Genomic DNA, 23,138 nt, shown 5'->3' on the forward strand with positions numbered 1-23,138 from the left:
TAAAAAGTCTTATGTTTCCTTCAAAAGTATAAAATACTGCCTGGCATCGTTCGTGAACCTTCCTGGTGAAATCCTGGATGTTGACCTCTAGCAGGTGGTCTTATTCTTCTACAAGAATATCTACCAATTTGTAGAGTGTCGTGTGCTAAGCATGATGAGACAAAATAGTATATAGAGGCGAGTTGCAAGTATTTTAGATTGAGGTCATGTTTGGAGCAGGCTACTCAGTCAGGCAGTAGTTTCCATCTGAAGGAACTCTTCTGTTACCCAAATACAGTGTGGCCCACATTGTCACCCTAAGGATGGAGTTGTTACAAATATTGCTGGTGTACAGTTTCATGTAAATGTTTGGGATCGCATCCTTGTACTATACATTTGTCAAAGAGCCATTATGGGACACATGGAGATCAGTTGTCTTGGGTATGACATTAAACTGCATTCAGCAGTAGGGCAGTCAACTCTCAGGGTAACAGTGGGACAAGTACTCTCTAACTGCTGTAATCTCCAAGTCATCCTTAGGCAAGGCATAGTGCCCATTATCCTCCCTTACCAAGGTTACAATTGAAACCATTGGGGATGAAGGACAGTGGATCATCTTGTCTGGCAGATGCCTGGTGCAAATGGAATAATGATAGAGGAGATGCTCAAGTTAGTTTAGCACTGCAACCTGCAGCAAAAAATGGCAATCTACTGCAGTATTTTGCCAAGCATAATCTATGGTATTTCACAAATCAAGGAAAAACCACAGTCATGTATGGCAGGTGACTCCTGACATCCAGAAGAGAGATGTCAAAATGGCAATGGAATGTGAGGACTCTACACCAACTTGGAAAACTGTTTAATGTCAAGCATGAGATGAAGAGATTTAAGATCAATATTCCAGGTCTGTGTGAAATATGTTGGAAAGATGCTGGAACTATTGTTTCAGAAGACATGAAAATAATTTATTCAGGAGGTCGGATGCAAAAAAAAAAAGAGTTGAACTGATTTTCGATGAAGAAACCTCAAAGTGTTTGCATGAATTTTGGGTGATACCAGATAGAGTGATACTGGCATGGCCTGGTGGATAAGGTGCTCGACTCGCAATCTGAGGGTCGCGGGTTCGAATCCCAGTCCCACCAAACATGCTCGTCCTTTCAAAGAGGGAAGGCTGTCAAGTGGATTGCATCCTTGATGTAAGAAACAGCTTTAGAAACGTTGGCAGAGCAAGATCTACCATCGGCTTGACGGTCCGCAAGGACTATGGGGGAAAAAAAAACAAAAACAGATAGAGTGACACTTGTGAAAATAAAGGCTAAGCCTTTCAACATTGTAATAATATCAGTCTGTGCACTGACAGTTGAAAATGACTAAGAAGAAATTGATCATTTCTATGAAGACCTTGATAAAGTGAAAAAACAATGCAAACCAGAAGTGTTCATAGTTATGGGAGATCTAAATGTAAAAGCTGTTTATGAGTGAGTGGATAATATAGTTGGACTGAATAGACTTGGAGAGAAAAATAAAAGATGAGAGAAATGGATTGATAGGTGTGTTGTAAATGATAAAGTTATTACAAACACATGGTTTGAGCACCATATGAGAGAAGGTATACAGGGAAAAGTCCTGGAAATAATGTTAGATACCAAATTGATTACATCACCATCAGTATAAGATTCGGGAATACGGCACAACAATTGAAAACTTACCCAGAGGCTGATTGCAGGAGTGACCATTTCCCTGTAGTATACACCGTGAAGATAAGGTTGAGGAAACTGAAGAAGCCAAAAGTGACAAAGAAGTTTGATTATAAAATTCTAATGGAAAAAGATCTGATTAAAGAAAGGTAGACAGTTGCAGTTAAAAACCGTTTTCAAGAACTTGAAGATGAAGGAAATATATGAAAATGGGAAATGTTTAAAGAAGCACTAATTAAAACAGCAATTGAGGTTATTCCATTAAAATTAAGGCAGAAGAAATAGAAATGAATGATGGAGGAAGATGAAAATCTGTAGTATGGAAGAGTTTAAGAAACTTGAGTAAAGAATTTGATTAATGTGGAATGAAAAATAGGAAAAATGGCTTAATGTAAAGTGTGGAGAAATGGAAAAACAAAAGGATAAAGATGTTATATCAATGTATAGGAATATCAAAGACATCATAGGTAAAGGAGGATGTACTGCTTGGGAATGTATAAAAACTAAGAATGGTGATGTAATTATTGAACGTGAACAAGTATTGAAAAGATGGACAGAGTATGTTGAAGATTTATTCCATGAAAGTCATGAAGAAAAGCCCTCTTTTAAGAAGAACATGGACAGATTGAAAATTCTTAAGCCAGAAGTATAGTCAGTTATCAACAGAAGGAAAACCAATAAGGTACAGAACCAGATGAAATTGGAGTAGAACAAAGTAAAATATTTGGAAGAATTTGGTACAGAAAATGAGATCTCAGTAAATCAATCTTTATTTTATTCCCCAAAAGACCTAGAGCTGTTGAATGTGAACACCCTCAGTTTAATGAGCTGTGTGACAAAGATCCTATTAAAGGTGTTGATGATGAGATGTAGTAGTAGTAGAATTAGACTGGAGGTTGCAAAAATTCAATGTGGTTTAATTGAAGATCATGGTACAAGAAATACTATGTTTATGGTATAAATGTTTTTGGAGAGGGCAATAGAAATAAAGGATATTTTCTTGTGTTTTATTGATTATACCAAAGCTTTTGATAGAGTTAAGCATATGGAATTAATGAAAATGCTGGAAGAATTGGACATTGATGGTAAAGATTTGAAAAGATAGAAATAAATTAAGTGATTTCATCCAAATAAAGAGTGGCATGAAACAAGGCTTTTTTTTTACCTGACTTGTCTAATTTGCTTAGTGAGATGAGGATTTACCAAGTCTGATCATTGGCAATGGCAAGAATAGTCTCAAGTGGGGGATTGTGGGTGTGAACTACTAATTTACACTGCCACATGCTGCATTCACTTCAAGTGCATGCAATGGCTCTTCAATCTTGTGAATCTGTACACTTTATTAAATTTTTGAAAAACAATGGCAAAATAACTAGTTCAATTCTGTACAATAATGAAGTGGTAGCTTATGCCAGCAGTGCATTTTTAGTATGTGTGGTGACATCTATTATTTGATCAGATATCAGGAGCTGGATACCTGACAAGAACTGCAATTTGCTGCATCCTTATTGTAAAGAAAAAATTTGTTTATTGCCTTGTGCAAATGTTCTTTTTATTTTTCTGCAAACAGAGTTTCCATTTATTGTAGTACTTAGTGTTTACCTTGTGGTTCCAGTTTTATCTGTGACTATTACATAAACACACATACCTTCATGTTTAATTTTTTTTTTAACATTTCCATTATCTCCTTTACAGAAGATTTTGAATAGAGGGATAAAATGGTGAATTGACAAAAGTAAAAACTAGGTGTAGTTGTTAAAATATCACTAAAAGAAGAAAATTGTAAAAAAACTATTTATGTATATTTTTCACTAGTACAACTATACAGCTAGGACTAAATAGAAGAGTACTTAAGTTTGAACCCACTTTTTCAAATATGAGTAAATTTCATTCAAAATGAGACTACAAGTTTTTTTCCATTTAAGTATCCATGCATATTTCTGTAATCATTACTCATTAGTATGGCACAAGAAAAAACTTCTACCCATAACAACAGATACTATACAGTACAAAATAATAATGAAGTACATAAGTAGACCTATTTTTCCAACTGTAGCATCAACCTAACAATTAGATCCCACCCAGTGAATCCTTTTGATTTCTTCATTGTTTCATAAAAAATGATTAATTAATAATTAACAAAGTAAATTTCAAAACACAGAACCCTTGAAGCAACCTCGTGATGAGTGGAATGCATTCTCTAAACTACACTTATATAAAGATATCATTACTCCATCAGAATAAAGGTAACTCTAATCTTGTAGTACAAAGGTTTTTAAAGAAACATCTTGGTAACACACTGTTATACAAATTATTTTCATAAGATCCTCAGCTCTGCTAAGTCCTTTTCAATATCCTTTATATTTAATTGTTGTATGACAAAGCCAGAAAACATAATGTTTCATTTCACACATTTTACTCTGTATATGTGGTTTGAGCTCTGTTCTTCTCATGAGCTCAGTTTCTAATTGTTTGTATTTATATATAAATTCTAAATATTCTTTATATTTGTGTTTTTAATAGCTAAGCCTGACAGAGGCTATACACCTGAAATGTAGCAAATAGAACAACTAATAATGGTTGGAGATGGCTTGAATGGATAATGAAGAAAACTTTAATATAAGTTTAACATAATAGCAAATGTACAACGTTTTGACAAGGTTTTGTCATCATCAGGTACCCTCATCAAATTTGAAATAAAACAACTGTTGTAACTTTCCAGTATTTGTTTCAATACTTTTCCATGTCTTAGGGTATTTCTGGGCAATGTGTTTTATCCAAATACATGGTTTATTCTGTCGTCTGCAGACAACTGTATGTAGGGAAGAACTAAGAGATTATTAGTAAAATGTGTTCATCAAGATATTAGGAATGAAATTAATGATAGTTCAGACAATTCCATATCTTGATATTTCCATTCACATGATGATACATTGAGACACTTCAAAATTCTAGTATTAATTAATCCCATAACGAAAAAAAAAAGAGAGAGATTCTTTGGAAGGAAATAATGTTTTAACTTAACACTGCTAACCTCCAAAAGAGTTAGGTGATTTAATTGATATAATCAACTACATATAAACAATGATTAAAGTTATGTAAACTGATTAATTAATGTTTCTGATTATTGCTCATTTTGATTGTTCCAACAGTTGATTAACCAAAATTACAATTAAAGCAGTTGTAACAAAAGTAATCATCTAATTGAATTTGGGGTTTATATTTGTCTGTTGTGAAGCAGAAAGCTGTACAATGGGGGGATGTCATCATGATTTGGTGTCTTGAGTTTGATTCCCATTGTCACTAAACTTGCTTGCCCCTATCATTGATATTTCAAAACTATTTAGCTTATCTGCTAATGTCACTAATTTTCAACTGTTGACTAGTGGCAAGACAACCGGCTGGCAGCATCTACTGACAACTCTCTGGCTACTTGTGTTAATGTAAAGTGTAATTGTACTAATTTTTACACTATATTACATTTCTAATTTATCACTGTACCTGTATTCCTTAATGTTGTATAAGTAGGCACAGATGTAGGAATGGGTCCAGAGGATCTGGACCACATCCATTTTTTTTAGAAATTAATTATATTCTTTCATGTTGTATAAGTAGGCATAAATTTATGGAAAGGAGTCAAGGGGGCATATCTTCTCCTATTTTTTTCAGAAATTAATAACTGTATTATTTAATATTGTGTAGTTAGGTACAGATCTATGTGGTCTGGACCCCTTCCCCCTCCATTTTTTCCAGAAATTAATAAAAAAAACAACCAGATATTCTTACACTACCATATAAGTATCTAAAAGAAAACTAGATGTCAGTGTTTTCATTTGCTTGGAATGTTAATTACCATAAAAGCTTTTTTGAAGTTCTCCAAATCAACACAGCTGGAGCCTACAGCAATCCAGCCAATACCTCAGTCAATATCTAATTATTACTGATCCACTACTACAATATGAACATCAATTAAACATTATTATGGTAAATTTTCATGCCTTTGCTTTTTCCAGACACTAAGAATGTGTCTAGGCTCTAGAGATTTGTTTTTATGAAAGTTAGTATTGTTATAAAATCGATTTTTCATTTTTAGAAGTTGGAACTTTTGTGAGAAAGGTGTTTTTCATATTTTTGGTGTCTAAAATAAGTGAAAATGCAAGTAGTATCACTGTATAAGTAATGTAACAGTGAAAGCCAGTTATTTGGGTTAATATTTTCATGAGTGACAAATTAATTTATTTAAATTCCAGGAAGACAGTCATGTGTGTAGCTGAGTGAGTACACAGGCCACCAAGTTGAGGAACTTACATGTGAAATAAAGAATTGACTCAGAGACTGATGATAACAATAACATACAAGACATTGAAAATCCCAAAATTGTCTTGAAACAGTTCTGCATCAAACATATCAAAGTCTTCATTTTGCTCAGTAATTGTTCATTAAGTAAACCTCCTCTCAGATTCATTAATTCTGACACTGTGTTGAACAAATTATCAACTTAGTTATTACGTGAAATATATATCGACATAATCCAGTTTGAATTAGAATTATTATTTAAACATCAGAAACTATACGTTGCTAGATTAGAGAAGATGTCAGTTGAAACTGGTAAAGTGGCTGCACAACAGCCATCTTATTCAATCAGCATTTGGCTTCTTCTGAAATAACTAGTGTAGAGTGGTCTGACCACAGGAATGCTGGGGAGAACAGATACAGCTTTGTGTGGCCTCAGGAAATGCTAGAGAGAACTGGTTCAGATTTGTCTAGCCTCAAGAAATACCAGAGACAACTGATTTTCAACCCAAAAACATGTTCTTTTTTATGTTTTCTTGGTATTCTTACAACACCTCAAGTAGCTTTCTCTGTCTAGTCTATGAGTAGGTCTTTCATCTAATTGGCTTAATTATTCTGAGTCACTGCTGACTACTTGAACCAAAACTAGACACTAATTGCATATGGTCAGAAGCTGTTAATTGGCTGCCTATTTGCATGTATTTCTCCTTTTTGCTGACCAATTAATTTTCATAGTTAGTGAAGTTAACATAAACTTTCTGTAGCTTTTCTCTCTGCTACGATAGTGGTTATTTATACAAACAAATGATGTCACAATTTGTCAATGTATCTCATTCAACTTGTCACATAACAGCAAACAACTTATTTTGGACAACTGTCTTTAGGAGGATTCTGTTATATGCTCGTTAATGTACATATCCTTGCTGCAACTTACTTGGATGTATAACATATGTGGTATATTAAATTTTCTCTCCTAGAATCGTCTGTAATGCCTCAAATACCATTCCTCCCCTCTTAAATTTTTTTTTCTAAAAAAAAAGTCATTATACAATCTCTCTGTGCCACCTCATTCATCATGTCTAACATCGCTTACACAGTTAATAATAAATTTTTACTTGTTATATACCTCATTATACATTATAATTTACACTTTATAGTCCAGATTATATTCACTGTTTATGTATTTCTTAAGTTTTTTGTAAGTACGATACTGATCAACAAACAAAAAAACATTTTTTGGGTGTTACTTATACAATGGCAACTCAATTGAAGGTCCATAAAATTCAAAAACTTCATAGCCATATAACAAATAACATAATCAAGTAACAATTCTCCAGTTATGCAATAATCAAACCTGTAGTACAATAAAGGAATCTCAACATCATCAATTTTTAAGTACTTTGTACCTTCATAAACATTATGTTGATAACACCAAGGCAAAACGATAAAATTAATACATAAAATCAACATCCATAAGAATCATATTTCATGTTATCAATACTCTTCTTATCAATACTCTAATTATTTTACCTACTCTATTATGAAAATCAACAGTGATACATACTAGTTCATATGTGTTTTTTTATATTTACTTCCACACTTATGTATTGAGAAGTTAAAATGACATAGAACAAAACAAAAATTAAATTCAGTAAATAAAAGTAAGACCATTATTCAAACATATATTAATAGGCTGAGATTTATATATTATAAAAACCTGGAAAAGAAAAATCAAAGGACTCCCATATTGCAAATACCTCAATTGAATAATACCAATGTCTTCCATCCTCCAACTCTTCATGTTTGTTGTCTTCTTCAAGATTTGCTTCTGAAGTTGTAGAATGCTGGGCAGTTCATCCTCTGGTAATAAAGTGTGCACACCTTCCACATGCTGCAATGTTCGTCTTGGTTTACATGGTAATCTCATAGCACTCTATCATTAGTGGGGACGATGAGTCAACTATATGCAGGGCATCCGAACACTTGAATGTTCACACATGGCAATGCTGTGAATCAAGCAAGTAGTCTGACTTTTTTCTCTTCTTTAGTGTACAGCTTCGTATATTCTTGTTTAATATCACAACATGTATCAATTAACCCTGTGAAGTCCAACTTCCATTTCTACCATTCAAGTAGATGGGCTGTGCACCAGTTGATGAGTATATTATCTTCCTACCCTAGTAAACTCCTCAGAAAGAGCATTCTAAAACTTTAAGTCTCATGCCACCCTGTAAAACAGGCTTTTACAGCCTATTCTTTTATGACATAGGCATCAGCCACCTCCACAATTGCCGAATTTACCCTTGGAAGTCTTACATTTTTAACACACAGTTATTTTGACTAGATTGTAAATATCAACAGTAGTCTGTAAAGCACTCTCAGTTTGCATTTTCTTTGCCATTGTTTTGACATGTTCATGTTTGATTCCGAGTTGTTTCCGCCTTTCTATCAATTCTCGTTGTTCATGTTGCCAATTCATTATCACTACTATTTAATGATTAATTATTCATTTTTAATCAATTCTTGTATATCGGTTCTCATCCATCACTCGTTCTCACCAACACTTAAGCTAATCCTATTAATTTTTAATTCTCTAGTTACTCATTTAAAAGTTACTAACATCATTGATTCCTATTAGTCTATACAATTTTCACATCAAGTTGCTTAATCTGTCCTATCTCCTAATATAAAGGTGATGATTCTCAGTCATTCAGCTCAATTACTTCTGTAGCCTCAGATTATGACACTTTTCTGCTGTCTTTCTCTGTTTTCATTCTTTCTTTCTGAACTTTAAGATTCCATCTAACTTTAGCATCTTGATAAATGCTAGTTTATCTTGTGCTCTATGTAACATTATGCTTACTAAGGTTATTACTAAGCAGTGTGTTATTAATACAGTGTTTGACAGTTTCTATTTATCTATTTTGTGTTTCTCTGTGGTAGCCCTTAAGTGCTTTATATGCTGCTGGAATTCTTTAATGGTTAGTCCAGAATGCTTAGGGAGTGATTTTGGAGTTTGCTCTGAAATAATTCTCAGCACTTTATTTTCTGAATCTGTTTCTATGCCTCTGATTAACTGGGATTTTTCCTCTAGCCAGCCAGGTATCTTTATGTTTAATTGTGCCATTTTGTATTTAGTTTTACTTTTGAAACAGGAGGGTAATGTTATCCCTTTTGCATGTGCAGAACAATTTCTAGCTAATTTCAAATATCCACTCACTCTTAACCTGATCATTTTAGTCTGATAATCAAAATGGTGTACATTTAATTTTGAGAAAACTACTGATAAAGTCAGTTCATTTCATACATTAAACAACCATGTCCCTGGAGTTCTTGTGTTAAAGAAGTAAAGTGGTTTATGGATATTCACTCTTTTGTCACACAATTCTGTTATTTTACTTCTTGTACCTGTAAAAATCACATAGTTACAATTTAATACGGCCACTGAATAAATTCCAAAAACAGAGTCACGTGATCTTATAGGTCCTTCTATACATATTAACATATCCTCTTTTCTTAGTTCTAGGTAAGTGTGTTGATCATCAGAAACAGCTATGTAGGTTTTTTTGCTTTCTGTGGTTATTTAATGCTAAGGGTAAGGATATTGCTCGATATAGTTCATATATTTGATCAATTGCTTTTAAGGGTATCTATAAACATGTGTGGTGTCTTTTACTGTAGCTGTTTTCACATCAGCTCATGTATAGTACATGTAGATCTTATTGCTGTGTTTGGAGATAAGTGCAGGGGTAGTCTCCTTTCAATTTCATCTAATATTTTTTCCAGTTTACTCGTGGGTAAAAAAGTAAGGACTCAACTTGCTATCTGTTGAAACATACAGCACTTGTGCCATTTCCTACTGTAAAGGCTAATTGTTACAAATGATTCTGAATTCAGGTGTTAAAAACTAAGATTTCAGCTTCTACTTCATGTAACTCAGTTTTTTTCCCATAGCATATATTAATAGGTTGGTGATATTTACTAATGGATACTTTTTGTATTTCCTGGTCATGGAATTCAATTGTTTGATTTAGGGAATTCATAATAGTAGCTTGTTGACCTATTATCTCTCTCAACACGGGGTCCGTCGATTTGACAGACCATGTGACCTCTTTGTACTCGTATAGTCTTTATAGATTTAATACTTCTAACTTTCAGTATAGTGTGTATATCTTCACAAAATTTGGCAGTTTTTCAGTTAACATTATAAGTCTTTCACATAAAAAAATCATATTTTTTAGTGAAGTATTTTTAATAAACTAAAATAAAGATTTGTCCAGAAATATATTGAGTATTTGTTATGAATAGTCCGTGTGCAAAGTAATTGTTAAAATTAAAAATACTTTGTGTAATCCCTAAAACCTCCTAAATGCATTTCCAACGTTTTTTTTCAGTAAAACTTTATAGTTTATCTGTTATTTTCTCTACCCTTTCTCAAAATGGAATTTGTCAATTAGACCAACCTCATAATCACCCAAAAAAATCAAAATAAATCTAATAAAATTTACCTTTTTTCTTTCTAGAATGACTTCAAATTGTAACATGAAACTACATTAATTTATCCTAAGTAGCTCTAAGTTTGTAACAGTATACATCTATTTATAATTAAATTTTATTGTTTTATTGCCCTTATCTTTTAACAACAACAGGTACTTCTAAATTTTTGTAACATTTTTGTCTTCCTCATCTAGTGATTTCTCGGTGTCTTACTCAGTTTTTCTATGCTGTTTTTTTTTCATTTGGCTAACATTGATGTTCTTTTTCTGAATTTGTGGCAGTATTGACCAGAGTAAGGCATGTGCCTAATAACCATTTCAGTCATTTTGTAGAACTGAGTAACAAACTTAATATGTGTAACAAGCATTTCAGTTATTCAGTAGAACTGAGTAACAACCTTAATATATGCTAGCTTCGTTGAAAGGCTGTTTATTCTTTGAAGCATGTAGACTTCACTCTAATCTTTGAAGTTTTCTAATGCATGTGACTTTTTCATAATTCTAGTTTACAATATCTCAGGCATTTTTTTAGTATAGAGCCTATGTGTTATTTAGCATTTGTCCTTCATTTCTCTGTGGCAACAATGTATGGGTAAGTATCAAATATGCTCCTTCATATTACAAATATAGAGTGCTCATTGTTTTGTCCTTGGGTGAATTGTTTTTTGTGTTTGAGCAACTGTAGTAGATCACAATGATCTGATAAACTAGTTGGAAGACAAAAATATTTCTGGCCATAGGATTCACTGAATTCCTTGTCAGTATTCAGAAGATTAATTTTAAATGTTTCTTTCATTCTCCAGAACATTACTGATTTTATCTTCAGCACAATGTGAATACTCTAGAATAGTATAAAAATAGAGGTGGTATCATAGTTGAAGTTAACATTTTATAACTAGAATATATATCAAAGAGATATTTAATTCTACACTCCTTCCCACACTGATTGGTTGTACTAAAAAGTGTGCAATATAAGGAAGTAATATACAAGTTGTGTTACATGATAGAGGTACTGGAAACAAATTTACATTGGTGGAGCAGAGAACTGCTTATGATTTTCTAGTTTAATATTCACACGTTTGCTACTCTTGATTTCACCACAGTAAAAAATAAGGCTGTGTCTATTACTGTTTTTATATGCATGTGCATTAAAGTGTGAACAATATAAGAGATGTGTTTTGCAACAAATTAATTTTTGATTATACAATGCAAGGTAATCAGTACAAGTTCTTAAAGTTCAATACAATTGCTGATTATTATAGATAGAAATGAATTTACACAAGTATTAAATTTGTTAAATAAATGCTTTGCTACACATGCTAGCTGTCTATTATTTCTTGTCATAAATTTTTTTTATTCAGTTGATATTCAGATACAATTGGTAGATTATTACACCATTTTCCACAATACAATTTTTTAATTATTTTGTTATTATCTTTCTTCAGGGAAACTTTTTTCAAAACATAGGATCAATTTTGATTTTTGCTATTATTGGAACAACAGTATCTGCCTTAATAGTTGGAGGTGGAGTGTATCTGCTTGGATTGGTAAGTATAGATATTTTCTTTCAAAATTCCTGGATTTAGTAGGTGTCAGTAGAATGTAAAAACAGAGCTTTCATTAAGATAAGTTAGCATGTTACTTAACTGTTAACATATCTTACATCAGAAGTTTATAATTTGTATTTTGCTTCTAAGTGCTATTACCATGGTTGTTAATCAAGTCCAGCATAATTCATAATGTAATAAGAAATTGCATTTTCCACAAAGTGCATCAGAAAGTGTTGTAGCAATAACATCAAAACCTGTGTAATTTTACATGGTATTACAGTTACCATACACATGTGTTTCATGAGTTTGTGATGTTATGTTATTTTTTATTGTATAGATATGAGAGTAGCTCTTGACCTGATAAACTAACATCACTTTAACTTACCATATGTTTTTCATAAACAATTCATGCCTAATGAGAATTGATTCTAAGAGCCAGTAAATTACACATAAAATGCAGAGATATTATCCATCTCAACACTGATATGTAATACCTGAAGAAAGATTTCAAACATGCATTGCTATTTCTTTTGTAAAGAAAAATTGATACAGTAAGTTGTTAATGAAATGGTTAACAGGATAAAAGAATTTGTCTAACACTTTCATTTATCAGTTACATTATATGCAAATAGTATTTTAAAGAAAAATATTAAACAGGATGATTTATTTTATTACTGTATTTGTTTAGCTACTGCTTATGTATACATCAAAAACAAACAAAAAAACTGTTGAACTGTGCAGAAAGTGGTATTATTTCTTGTCATCTAAGTGACTTTTAGTTTTCAATTCATGTCTAAGAAATATCTCTTAGTGGTGTCTGTGTTAGTCTGAAGTTCATTTAAGTCTTCATTACACAATAAATTCAAGTAAGCAAAAGATACTTGAGAATTATAAGAATATTTCCCTATCTGGTAATTCCCGATATAGTACATTACCTCTTCTCACACAAATAGCTATTCTCGTTCAGTGCTGTCCTTTATTCAAAAATACAGGTAGCTTATTTTCTGGCTCATTCCATTCACCCTTCCTCCATGGAAATTCATCAACGTAAATGGAACCTTTTCTGCCATTGGTCTCTGGGTCAAAGGTGTTTCCCCTACTCAACACACTGTTCCTCCTAGTATATGGTTACTAAGGTTTATATTAAAAATGTTTATCTACCATATGCTCAAACAATTTCCCCATACATTGGTAATCTGTTTAAGAAATATATTAACTGTCGAGTAATGTTTTCACCTTGGGTTAAACTTAATCCTTTTAATCACCAGTAAACCCCTCAAACATAATGCATGGTAAGGAGTTTTAGTTATGTTAGCTTTGAGTGGCATCTCCCATAGAAACTTGATGGATTGTTTATTCACAGGTAATTTGGGCAGTGCATTCTTGCAGTAGAAGTGTGAGTGCATTCACCTTTCCTACTGAGAGGAGTTACACATACACTGCACCCGAAATAGTGACTTTGTTTTTAGATTGGGTTGTGCCTGACATGATTAGGTGTGGCTAAAATCCTACATTGCTAGCTGTACTTCTAATCTATCAAATCTAATCTTCTAATCTATCTACCTGAGTTTGGCATAGTTTCATTCCTGACTTTTTCTATTAAAAAAATCATGATTCTTGACCATTGGCTATCTTATTGTTTGATCAGAAACTAACCAGTAAAATTACGATAAAAAAAGACCATTGTGACATTGAGGAAGATTTAATTTTTTGTCATAGAGTTGGACAATATAATTGAATCTCCAGCCATCCTGGTCTCCTTGACCTCTAAAGGTAGAGGCATTGCTGGTGGAGATATTACTCCTTGTCCCTGACCCTGCATCAGTTCCAGCTGTATAGAGTGCTGGTAATTGCAACATAAAGACCATAACCCTAGCCATGACCTATTTTTCTGTACCATTCTGCAGATCCTTTACCTCAGTAGAACCAGCAATAGGTCTTTTAGCTAAGATAAGCAATGTCTGATAGAAGGATGTTGTATTTCTTGAAAGTTGAGGAAGCACAGTAATAAAAAACAAAATATCATCATTTTTTATGATGCCAAGAGCACATTTGTCAAAGTCATCTAACTTGAGTTTAAGTGGCCACACTAAAAGCTGGACCACAAATTGTGTGACCTCTAAGCACCTGATAGCATAAACTGTTGTTGAGTAATGGCACCACAATCAGGCCAACAAATGGACAGAGACCTTGGCTCTATATCAGAGAACTTTGGACTGCCTAAGAAGGAGGAGCAGTGATGGAGACCATCAACTGGTGGTAGAGAACAAGTAACTGAATCAGATTGTTACCTTTCTCAAAAGGGGTCTTTTACTCGGCGAATGAGACTCTCTATATTCAGATGTATTCAGTAATAGTTTTTAAAGTTTTCATCCAGTTATTTTGCATTTACATAGTGTTCTTGTAGACAGAATGTAAATAGTTGTAAACTTGATATTACCATCGCCTCAGGCTAAGGTTACATGCCACAGCAACCATTCCATAGAGCCTATATTTGTTTGGCCTGATTTCTAATCTGTCTCTTTTGTAGTGTGTAGGTCATTTTCAAATGAAAGAGCAGTGTGGAGGCTTTTACATTTTATTTGTAAGTTAGAAGTTTATCTCATCTTGAATATATATATAAAACAGAATGACCCCTAATGTAGGATTGTGAGGTACTGCACTAAAACTAAGTGAATATACATAATCTTTTCTATCTTCATGGTTGAAGAGGTTTTTCTCTTCTTTTCAAAAGCCAGAGAAGTCAGTGCTTCTATGTTTTCAAGTATGTGTATAACAAAAAATATTTTTTTATTATTACACAGGTGTTTGAGCTATACTTTTACTGTTCATTTTTTATTTATTCTCTGCAATACATTTCCTCTTTAATTTCTCATTTGTTGACTTAATACCTGCCTCTTGGCTTTAGTGTTTTATCTAATAATACCACTTTAGCATTTCTTTCTTACAAAGAGGTACCTGAAGAGTTTCCAGAAGGGGACAGTGATGCTGAAAACACTATAGTTTTTAAGTTGGCCTTTAAAATCCAATAATTTATTTGTTCTTCAGAAGAAAGACTTATTTTATTACTAGTTGTCTATTTTTCTTCTGTAGTAATTGTTTTATTTTATAAACTCTTTTTTTTTTTATTCAGCAGTGTTTTCCAGGTTTTCTTATTAGTTTGCTTTGTAAAAGCTATTTTTTCATTGATATCATTTCTAATATTTCAAACAACTTTTAGTTCTATCTTATAAATGCTGCTTATTGCTTTTTCTATTTTTGAATTTCAGTGTGCTAAATTCATCTCATTTATCAGCAAAGAATTTAATCTTATTAACCTAATTTACATGTTATAAATGGAAAATGAAACATTTTTGCACTTGAGTTATTGTGTAAGCTTCCACATAAAATTGTATTGTCCAACAATAATTTTTGATTTTTAGGAATGAATCATTGGACATAAATTTATTTGGCAGCTTGCACAATAATATGAACATTATAAGTCTATTTTATTCCATAAGCTCTGCTTATCCCTGTTCCTAACAGGGTGGTGATATGAAGTACAGATGTAGTAATTAGGAAATGACAAGACTCAATGTTCAGTCTGTTTAGCACTGCCATAGGAATTAGTTTCTTTAAGTGGAGTGATTGTTTCTTAATTGGCATAGGTTAATTGTAAAAAAACCAAGCATAACTTTTTTCTTTTCTTCACATTTCAATCATAGAAAGACTCAGAAATTATTTAGTTTTGGTAATAATCTGGCAATTATTCAACTAATATTGGCCTTTTTGAAATAATTGGTTTTATGGCCAATTACTGGTTAAATAAAATAATAAAACGAAAAATCAACGTTTTTTACTTGTACAATCATTTATTTGTAAAAATTAAAAATATATAAGTTAAAAGAAACTTAAATCTCTACATGTTTTGGTGGAAATAATTCCATCATCTTCAGGAGAATCCATCAAGAAGTACACATAACATTGCTTATAAACCTAAGGTTTGTGTATAATTAGCATATTTGTACAATAACACTATTTAAAACAATAATTTCCAAAAATTTATTTCTGTGGCTCCTGGGCCTAAATCTCTATTTAAATTCATTTTGTTTTTAACAATTTCATCTTTTTCCGTTTACTGTTTAAGAATTTTTACCTTATCTCAATCAATAATATGTTTAAAATCCGCCACATGTTCTGCCAAATTTGATTCACCCATTTTTAATTTATCCACAATTTTGATGTTATTTTACTCTATATTTTAGGTTCCTACTTGTCTGTCCAATATAACTTAGATGACAAGTACATGAAATTTTGTATATACCACATTTATCCCTCAATTCAATTTTGTCTTTCAAACCATTAATGATATGACTTAATTTAAGTGAGGAGTAAATGTTAATTGGCAATTCAAGTTTTGCTTAAACACATCACCTATGTTTATTGATCATGGAAAAAAATGAGGCAATTATATATTCTTTCTCTATTTTCCTTTTTTTTTTTTCCAATTTCTTATAGCTAGAAATTTGAAGTTTGTTATAATATTTACTGTACATCCTATCTATGATTTGAGGTTAATACCCTCTATCAATCACTATTTGTTTTAAATACATTAATTCTAACATCAAATCCTCATCATATAATGAAATATTGATAGCCCTATATTGAATTACATATGGAATTACTGGTTACTAAAGCATATTCTTTGTCATTTATTTTTTTAAAGTGGAGTGACCAGTCCTATTATATATCATAAGGAGGTTACTTGATTTAAAGAAGCAGCAAGACTGAATGTATAAACTTAAACATATGCCTAAAAAGTATAATTACTGGTTTTGTGAGGTTTTCATATGTCATTTAGAGATATGTGTAATATTTATTAAATTAGTGTGTTAAATAGAGATTTATTTCAGGCAGATGTGGCATATCGGCTTAACTTTACAGAAAGTTTAGCATTTGGCTCTCTGATCTCAGCTGTTGACCCTGTAGCTACTTTGGCCATATTTCATGCCCTGGATATTGATCCTATTCTCAATATGTTAGTGTTTGGGGAGTCCATTTTAAATGATGCTGTTGCTATTGTACTTGCAACGTAAGTATTTTTCTATCCATATTAGTTTTTCTAAGCTGTTCAGTATTCATAATACTATTACTTAAATTGGAGGAAATAGAATACTGCTATGCTATTTAATAATGTGATATAATTTTGAAAATAAATAAAGGACAAACACAAAGAAGTATTATTTTTTCTTTACTTCACCTTTTTATCCTACATTAAATTTGACATTAAGCATGTAATATCTTTTTGTTTTTGTCAAAACAACATAGTATCTTTCTGTTTTGACAAATATGCATTGATGTATTAAGAAACATACTTTTTTCTGTTTTTCATCTTTTAACAATAGTTTTGTTTCATCTGTTAATTATTTTATCCTTCAACCATACTTGTAGCAACCCATAGTGTTAGCAAAAGTAATACACAAAAGGTGTGTAGAGAACTGTTAAAATGTGTATCAATGAGCCTCTTCATGTTTTTTTTTAAGTGTAAAAATTGTGTGTACTGGCTTAATCATCAAGATGTCCTCAGATTTGTTCCATTATATAATTATGAAATCTTTTCAATATTATTCAGGATATGAAATTTAGAGATACAAGTTAATCCTTTTTTGGCACAGAAATCAACCTTTGGGTTCGTTTGTTAATGTTTTAGCTTAAGAATATGTCATGCATCTGGTCTAATAGTTGCTTGAAATATGTTTTTTTGTTATGTGGACTGATATAAAACAGTCATATGACTTTGATCCTTGGTGGCACAATGGTATGTCTGTGGACTTGCAATGCTAGAAAGCGTGTTTCGATACCTATGATGGGCAGAACACAGATAGTCCATTGTACAGCTTTGTGCTTAACTACAAACAAACAAAATCATATGTCTTTAATGTTTCAGCTGTAAAACCCTGAAATTTTGTTTGGATCAGTGAAATTATCAGTAGTAATGTAAGAACACAAAGAAGCTGAAAAACATTTTCATTACTTTTTGTCAAAATTACATACTTAAACATGAGTTTTTAAAAATAAAGTTTAAACAGTGAGTTGAAACATTTAGAAAATATAACGAATGTCCAAGGTATTTATTCTCCATTACAAATAAGCAATATGAATAAAACAGCTGATAAAAAGTAGTTTTATCTTCCTATTTCTTTCCCCACTTCATTTGTCCCTGGTACCCTTTTCCTTCCCCTTGACCCTTTTCCTTCCCCTTGACTTGGGATCCTACCACCAGACTGCATCTGTCCTAGGTGTTACAAAATTTACTGTCTCTACAGGCCATTGCATCTATTTATCATCTGTCTCCAGGCTTTTATTCTAGGCTGTTTGTTGTTCTCGCACCAAACCAGAGACTGCTTATTTGCATATCCCACTATTTTGTCACTCGTGATCCTCTCTTTGGTTTATTCTCCACAGGGTGGTTTCTTCGTTTCATGCACTGGCCTTTGGACTTGCTTCAGCCCTGTATATTTTTGTTGATTGTTCAGAGCATTAATTCGACCCTTATATTCTCTCAGGTTGCGCTTTCCTCTTTCTTTGGTTGACTGGCTACTGTTAGCTCATTTCAAACAGGAGTCTGCCTTGGTACCCTTATCAACTGTTCCTGGAGGCAGCTATAATAAACTGTTAATCAAGTTGAAGAAGTCCTGAATGAGACCTATCCAATATCTTGTCCACTTGGGTGTTTTTCTTTTTCTACACACATCTCAGTCGGGCCTGCGCTTCTCCTCAAATTTGTTCAATTGGTTTTCAGTTTGATTACAGCTTGTGAAGTTCTATCCCTTTTGGGGATGTGATCTTCCATGGTAGCTTTTATCCCCTTTGGTCAGGCTCTTTTGTAGGCTTTTCATGACCAGTGGATTTTTGCAGGGATCCTTTGTCAGCTTTTCTTACCCTTTCTCATTTGTCATTGATCGGTGTTGGTAGTTAGATATAACTCACTCATTGGCAGGTATCTCACTTCTTCCTCATCTGGTTTTCCACATTTCATGGATGCATTTCTTCGGGGATGTGGGGCATGGGTTGATCAACTGGAAGAATCGGGTTTTTGTTCTGCAACAGAGAGGTCTTATCCTTTCAACATCCTTGAGCTTCTTGCTCTAGGTTATGTTTGGGTTCATTTTCTCCATCTGGACAGAAATCGTCTGGTAATGATCCATTTTTACTTTTCTTCAATAGTTGCTTATCTCAATCACCAGGGCAACACATACCCTGCATCCCTCTGTATTCACAAGTGGGATCTTCTTTTTGGGCCCACATGTTTGATAATCCTATCATTGTTTGTCATGTTCCAGGTACTTTGACTTTTGTTGTAGACTGGATTCATGTTTGACGAAGTGATCTCTCAATCCTATTGTTTTCCAGTGGCTTTCACTTCAGTGAGTACTCCTCACATTGAGGTTTTTTCTACATCCCTTAACCAAATATTGCCTTGGATTTAGTCTCCTGTTCCTCATCTTTTTTCAGCCTATCTGTGTTTTCAGCCAGGATTTGGACCTACACATTTGTCTGTCCTCCCGTTCTCGTCCTTCTCTGGGTGATTTTGTTCATCGTTGACACTCTTTGTTCAGTCCTTCTGATAGCTCTTTCTTGGCCTTCTCAGCTGTGGTTTCTGCAGCTTCTCCAGCTCGAACTTCCTCCTCTGTTACCTTTTCCTCTGTCTCCATCCCTTCTTCCCCACCCTCAATCACTGATATTTCATCCAGACCTTCCAGTCCTCTGTCTTCACACCTGTTTTTCTTTTGGTCATTGGTGAGGTGATCCAGCTTCTCCCAATGGTTAGCCTCTTTTCTGGCTTGTTTCATTCACACTTCCTACATGGAAATTTCTCAGTGTAAATGGAATTTTTCCATCATTAGTTTCTGGGTCCAGAGTTTTCCCCTGATCAACCCACTGTTCTAAATCATGCAAATTTCCTCTCTTGACTTTTGGATTGGGGGTCTTCTGTCTCCTTGGTCTTGGATTTTCAGGCAGTCCTGTCCCACACCTTTCGTTTTTCCCAATCCTTCAGGTATTTCACTCTTCTACACTTTACCTGTGGATGTGTTTTGTCATCTGCTGTGGTGGGCTGTCCTTTTGGATTGGGATATTAATGTGGTCCTGCACTGCCTCACTTTGCCTGCATTCAAACCACTATCCAAGTGCTCTTTCTTTCACCTTCAATTATGTCTTTCTTCCTTCTCCTATTTGCCTGGTGGTCTGTTTATTAGCAATCAGTGTTTCATGTCCTCTTTATCCTTCTACTTATCTTCTCCTTTCTTAGGCAGTTTATGAAAATAATTCCTCTGTTTAACTGCTTTTCCTTTCTTCTGTTTCACACCTTTATCCTTGCCCTGATCCGGAGAGACTTCTATGTCCTGTACATGCTCTTCTCTGTTATATTGCCTGCACAGCTTCCTTCTGTGGTGTCCATTCCCACTTTTTTTCCTTCCTTGGCAACCATCCTCTGTTTGTGTTCTTTCTCCTTCCTCCTTCACCAAATGGGTTCGGCTCTTCATTCAGTTGGCTTCTTCCTATTTATCATCTTCCTCATGTACTTTGTTCTGAGTGTCTTCTCACCCAATTCGTCACTTTACCTTTTCATTTCCGTTTCATCTTCGTTGTCCTTTGGAGTTACCATGCATGATACGTTCGTCTCTTAGTATTTGCATCGGATCACAGTTTTCTTCCTTGTCGAGTTATCGTCTTCCACTTGCAACCATTCTAGACTATCAGAATTCAGTGAAACTTTGAATGGGTAAGTTTTATTCTTATTTTTCCTTTTTAGGGGCCCTTTTCCATTTTATTAATGTTCATTGTTTAGATCTTGCTCTGTGGCACGTAGTACCTGACCAGGTATTCTTTAACCAATCAAATCCACACTGTAAGGCCATATCGACTTGCATATTATATTTCCATGGCCACGCAATGCACACTACAGAGATGGCGTGCTCCACAAGATCACTTGTATGAATTGCTTCATAAATTTGCCTGTTCTGGACAGTACTCACCCACAGACTACATGGGTAAAGCAGAAGGGGATAGCTGCCCATCCCTGCCATACCTTGTATTGAATAAATTGGTATGGTCTGCTTTTAAAAATAGGGTTTTGTGATCACCCATTGCAATGTCTCAGGTGTTGTCTTCCTCCAGACTCTCCACCACAGTCCCCCCCTTTTTTTTTTAGTGGAGTTTGAGAGTCCTTACCACTTTCCAGTTCCAAGCTGCTGGGGTGGTAAACCGTGGAGGCATCCTCCTGAATGGGTTAATGAAATACAAAATATAGAAATTATTATAGAACCATTCAGTTGAGAGTAGGATGGTGGTGTTTTTCTGGTGTAGATGATGTAATATCCTTCAATATGAAACATAAAAATATATGGGAGTGAGACGTTCACCCCTTCGATTTGGATCCCTCATCCTACCCCCACAAAGATGATGGTTCCCAGTGGCTGGGTTTGGGTTTAAAGTAGAGCCAACATCTTACTTTTGACTTCACTTTTTGCCAAAGCCTCTGCTGTACACTATAATGGTGTTAGTAAAGATTAGCACATAACATCAAGTTAGAATGTCAAGGTGTATTAGATCCATGGTGTAAATGTTGAAGAAAACTGGTGTGAGTGGTGACCCTTGAAGGAGACCAATGTTGATGGTGATCCAGTCTGATTGCCAGCTTCCATGCTTCATGATGTATCTTCTGCTAGTAAGTAGACCATTGTACTCATGTTGCACTGAACCCTATTCTGAGCATTTTGTTAGTAAGAAAGGGTAGCTAGACTCCATTTACAATACATTATCTTACCTCTTCTCACACATAGCTATTCTCATTTAGTGCTGCCATTTATACATGCGAAATTTTTTCCGCATGCCACAGTCCTTCAACTCCCACTTACTACACGATTAATATGGTTCATAGTGTCTTTGCATGTAAATCATCATGCGATGCACCCTCATGATGCATGTGACTCCATCTGTTCGATTTTACTGAACTATCATTTCTCATTAGGCAGTTGTTTAGTGCAGATGTTTTCAATTGTCCTTTTTTCATGCATTGATTTCTTGTTTTTTGCATTTATTATTATTATCATTTTGCTACAGTTGGTTATCTGTAGTTTTTTCCCCCCAAATAACTTACCTTTGTTAGTTGTTTTTTTTTTCATCTTTTAGAATTATTCACTGTCAACTATGAATTCCAAAGTTCATGTTACGACTTCTGATCCTCCTCCCACTACTTTAAATGTCATTACACAGGCTTGAGGTTGGGCAGTCTTGGCTGAGGAGTTTTTGGCCATTATTCGTCAGGAGATTGATCTTTATATGAGTTGACCTTTTTCTCCCAACAATGTTTGGGTTTCTCCTGTATCACCCAAACTGTTCATGACGAGGAGAGTTTTAACTCTTTCAGCCTGGGCTAGGTCCATGGGAACGACCTTGTAACTATTTTGTGCCTGTTATAGTTTTCATGCTATAACTTTTAAATTAGTAAGCGAATGTTAACGAATTTTGGAAGATTATCAGTAAACGTTACAATGCTTTCATACGCAAAATATCTAATTTTTTAAATCTTATGGTTTGTAAAGCAGTGTTTCTTTCATGCCTTTTTTTTTTTACATCTTGCCTATCTATCATGCAAAGTAATTTTCATTTTAAGATTAAAAATAATTTTATGGATCAGAAAATTTTGAAATTTCATATGTGAAATTTTTATAATATCCAGATAGTTATCAAACATTTCTTAAGAAAAAACTTTTATATTTTATCTGTTATTTTCAGTAATTAATTTCAGTATGAGTTCGTTAGATTTGACTGATTATGCAACCACCATAAAAAATTTGGGAAATAAACATAAATTATGCCTCTTTCATTCTAGAATGAACACAAATTATAACATAAAAACATAAATGTTTAGACAAAATAGCTTAAATCTCATAACATTATACAATTATATATATTTATTATTTTCATTATATTGAACTTTCACCTGTGCATGGCTAACAATATAGAAGTTACAACGATGGAGATCACGTGCACTCATGTTACCGTATCAAATAACATAAAGGTGACCTTTGGTCTGTACAAAGTACCTTGTCTTGGCTGCGTTTTAGTTGACTAGTATT

General features: G+C 33.6%; 1 protein-coding gene across 3 annotated transcripts in view; it reads left to right on the forward strand.

Moving 5' to 3' along the window:
* The window catches only part of LOC106467371 (sodium/hydrogen exchanger 8-like), a 158,889-nt gene that overhangs the window by 73,069 nt on the left and 62,682 nt on the right, over positions 1-23,138 (forward strand). For all 3 annotated transcript variants that reach the window (XM_022395538.1, XM_022395537.1, XM_022395539.1), the window contains 2 exons: positions 11,911-12,012; positions 16,908-17,086. In XM_022395538.1, coding sequence (XP_022251246.1) covers positions 11,911-12,012; positions 16,908-17,086 — 281 coding nt within the window. The remainder of the gene's footprint in view (positions 1-11,910; positions 12,013-16,907; positions 17,087-23,138) is intronic.

Source organism: Limulus polyphemus, unplaced genomic scaffold, assembly GCF_000517525.1.
Source record: "Limulus polyphemus unplaced genomic scaffold, Limulus_polyphemus-2.1.2 Scaffold2589, whole genome shotgun sequence".
Classification (NCBI taxonomy): Eukaryota; Metazoa; Arthropoda; class Merostomata; order Xiphosura; family Limulidae; genus Limulus; species Limulus polyphemus.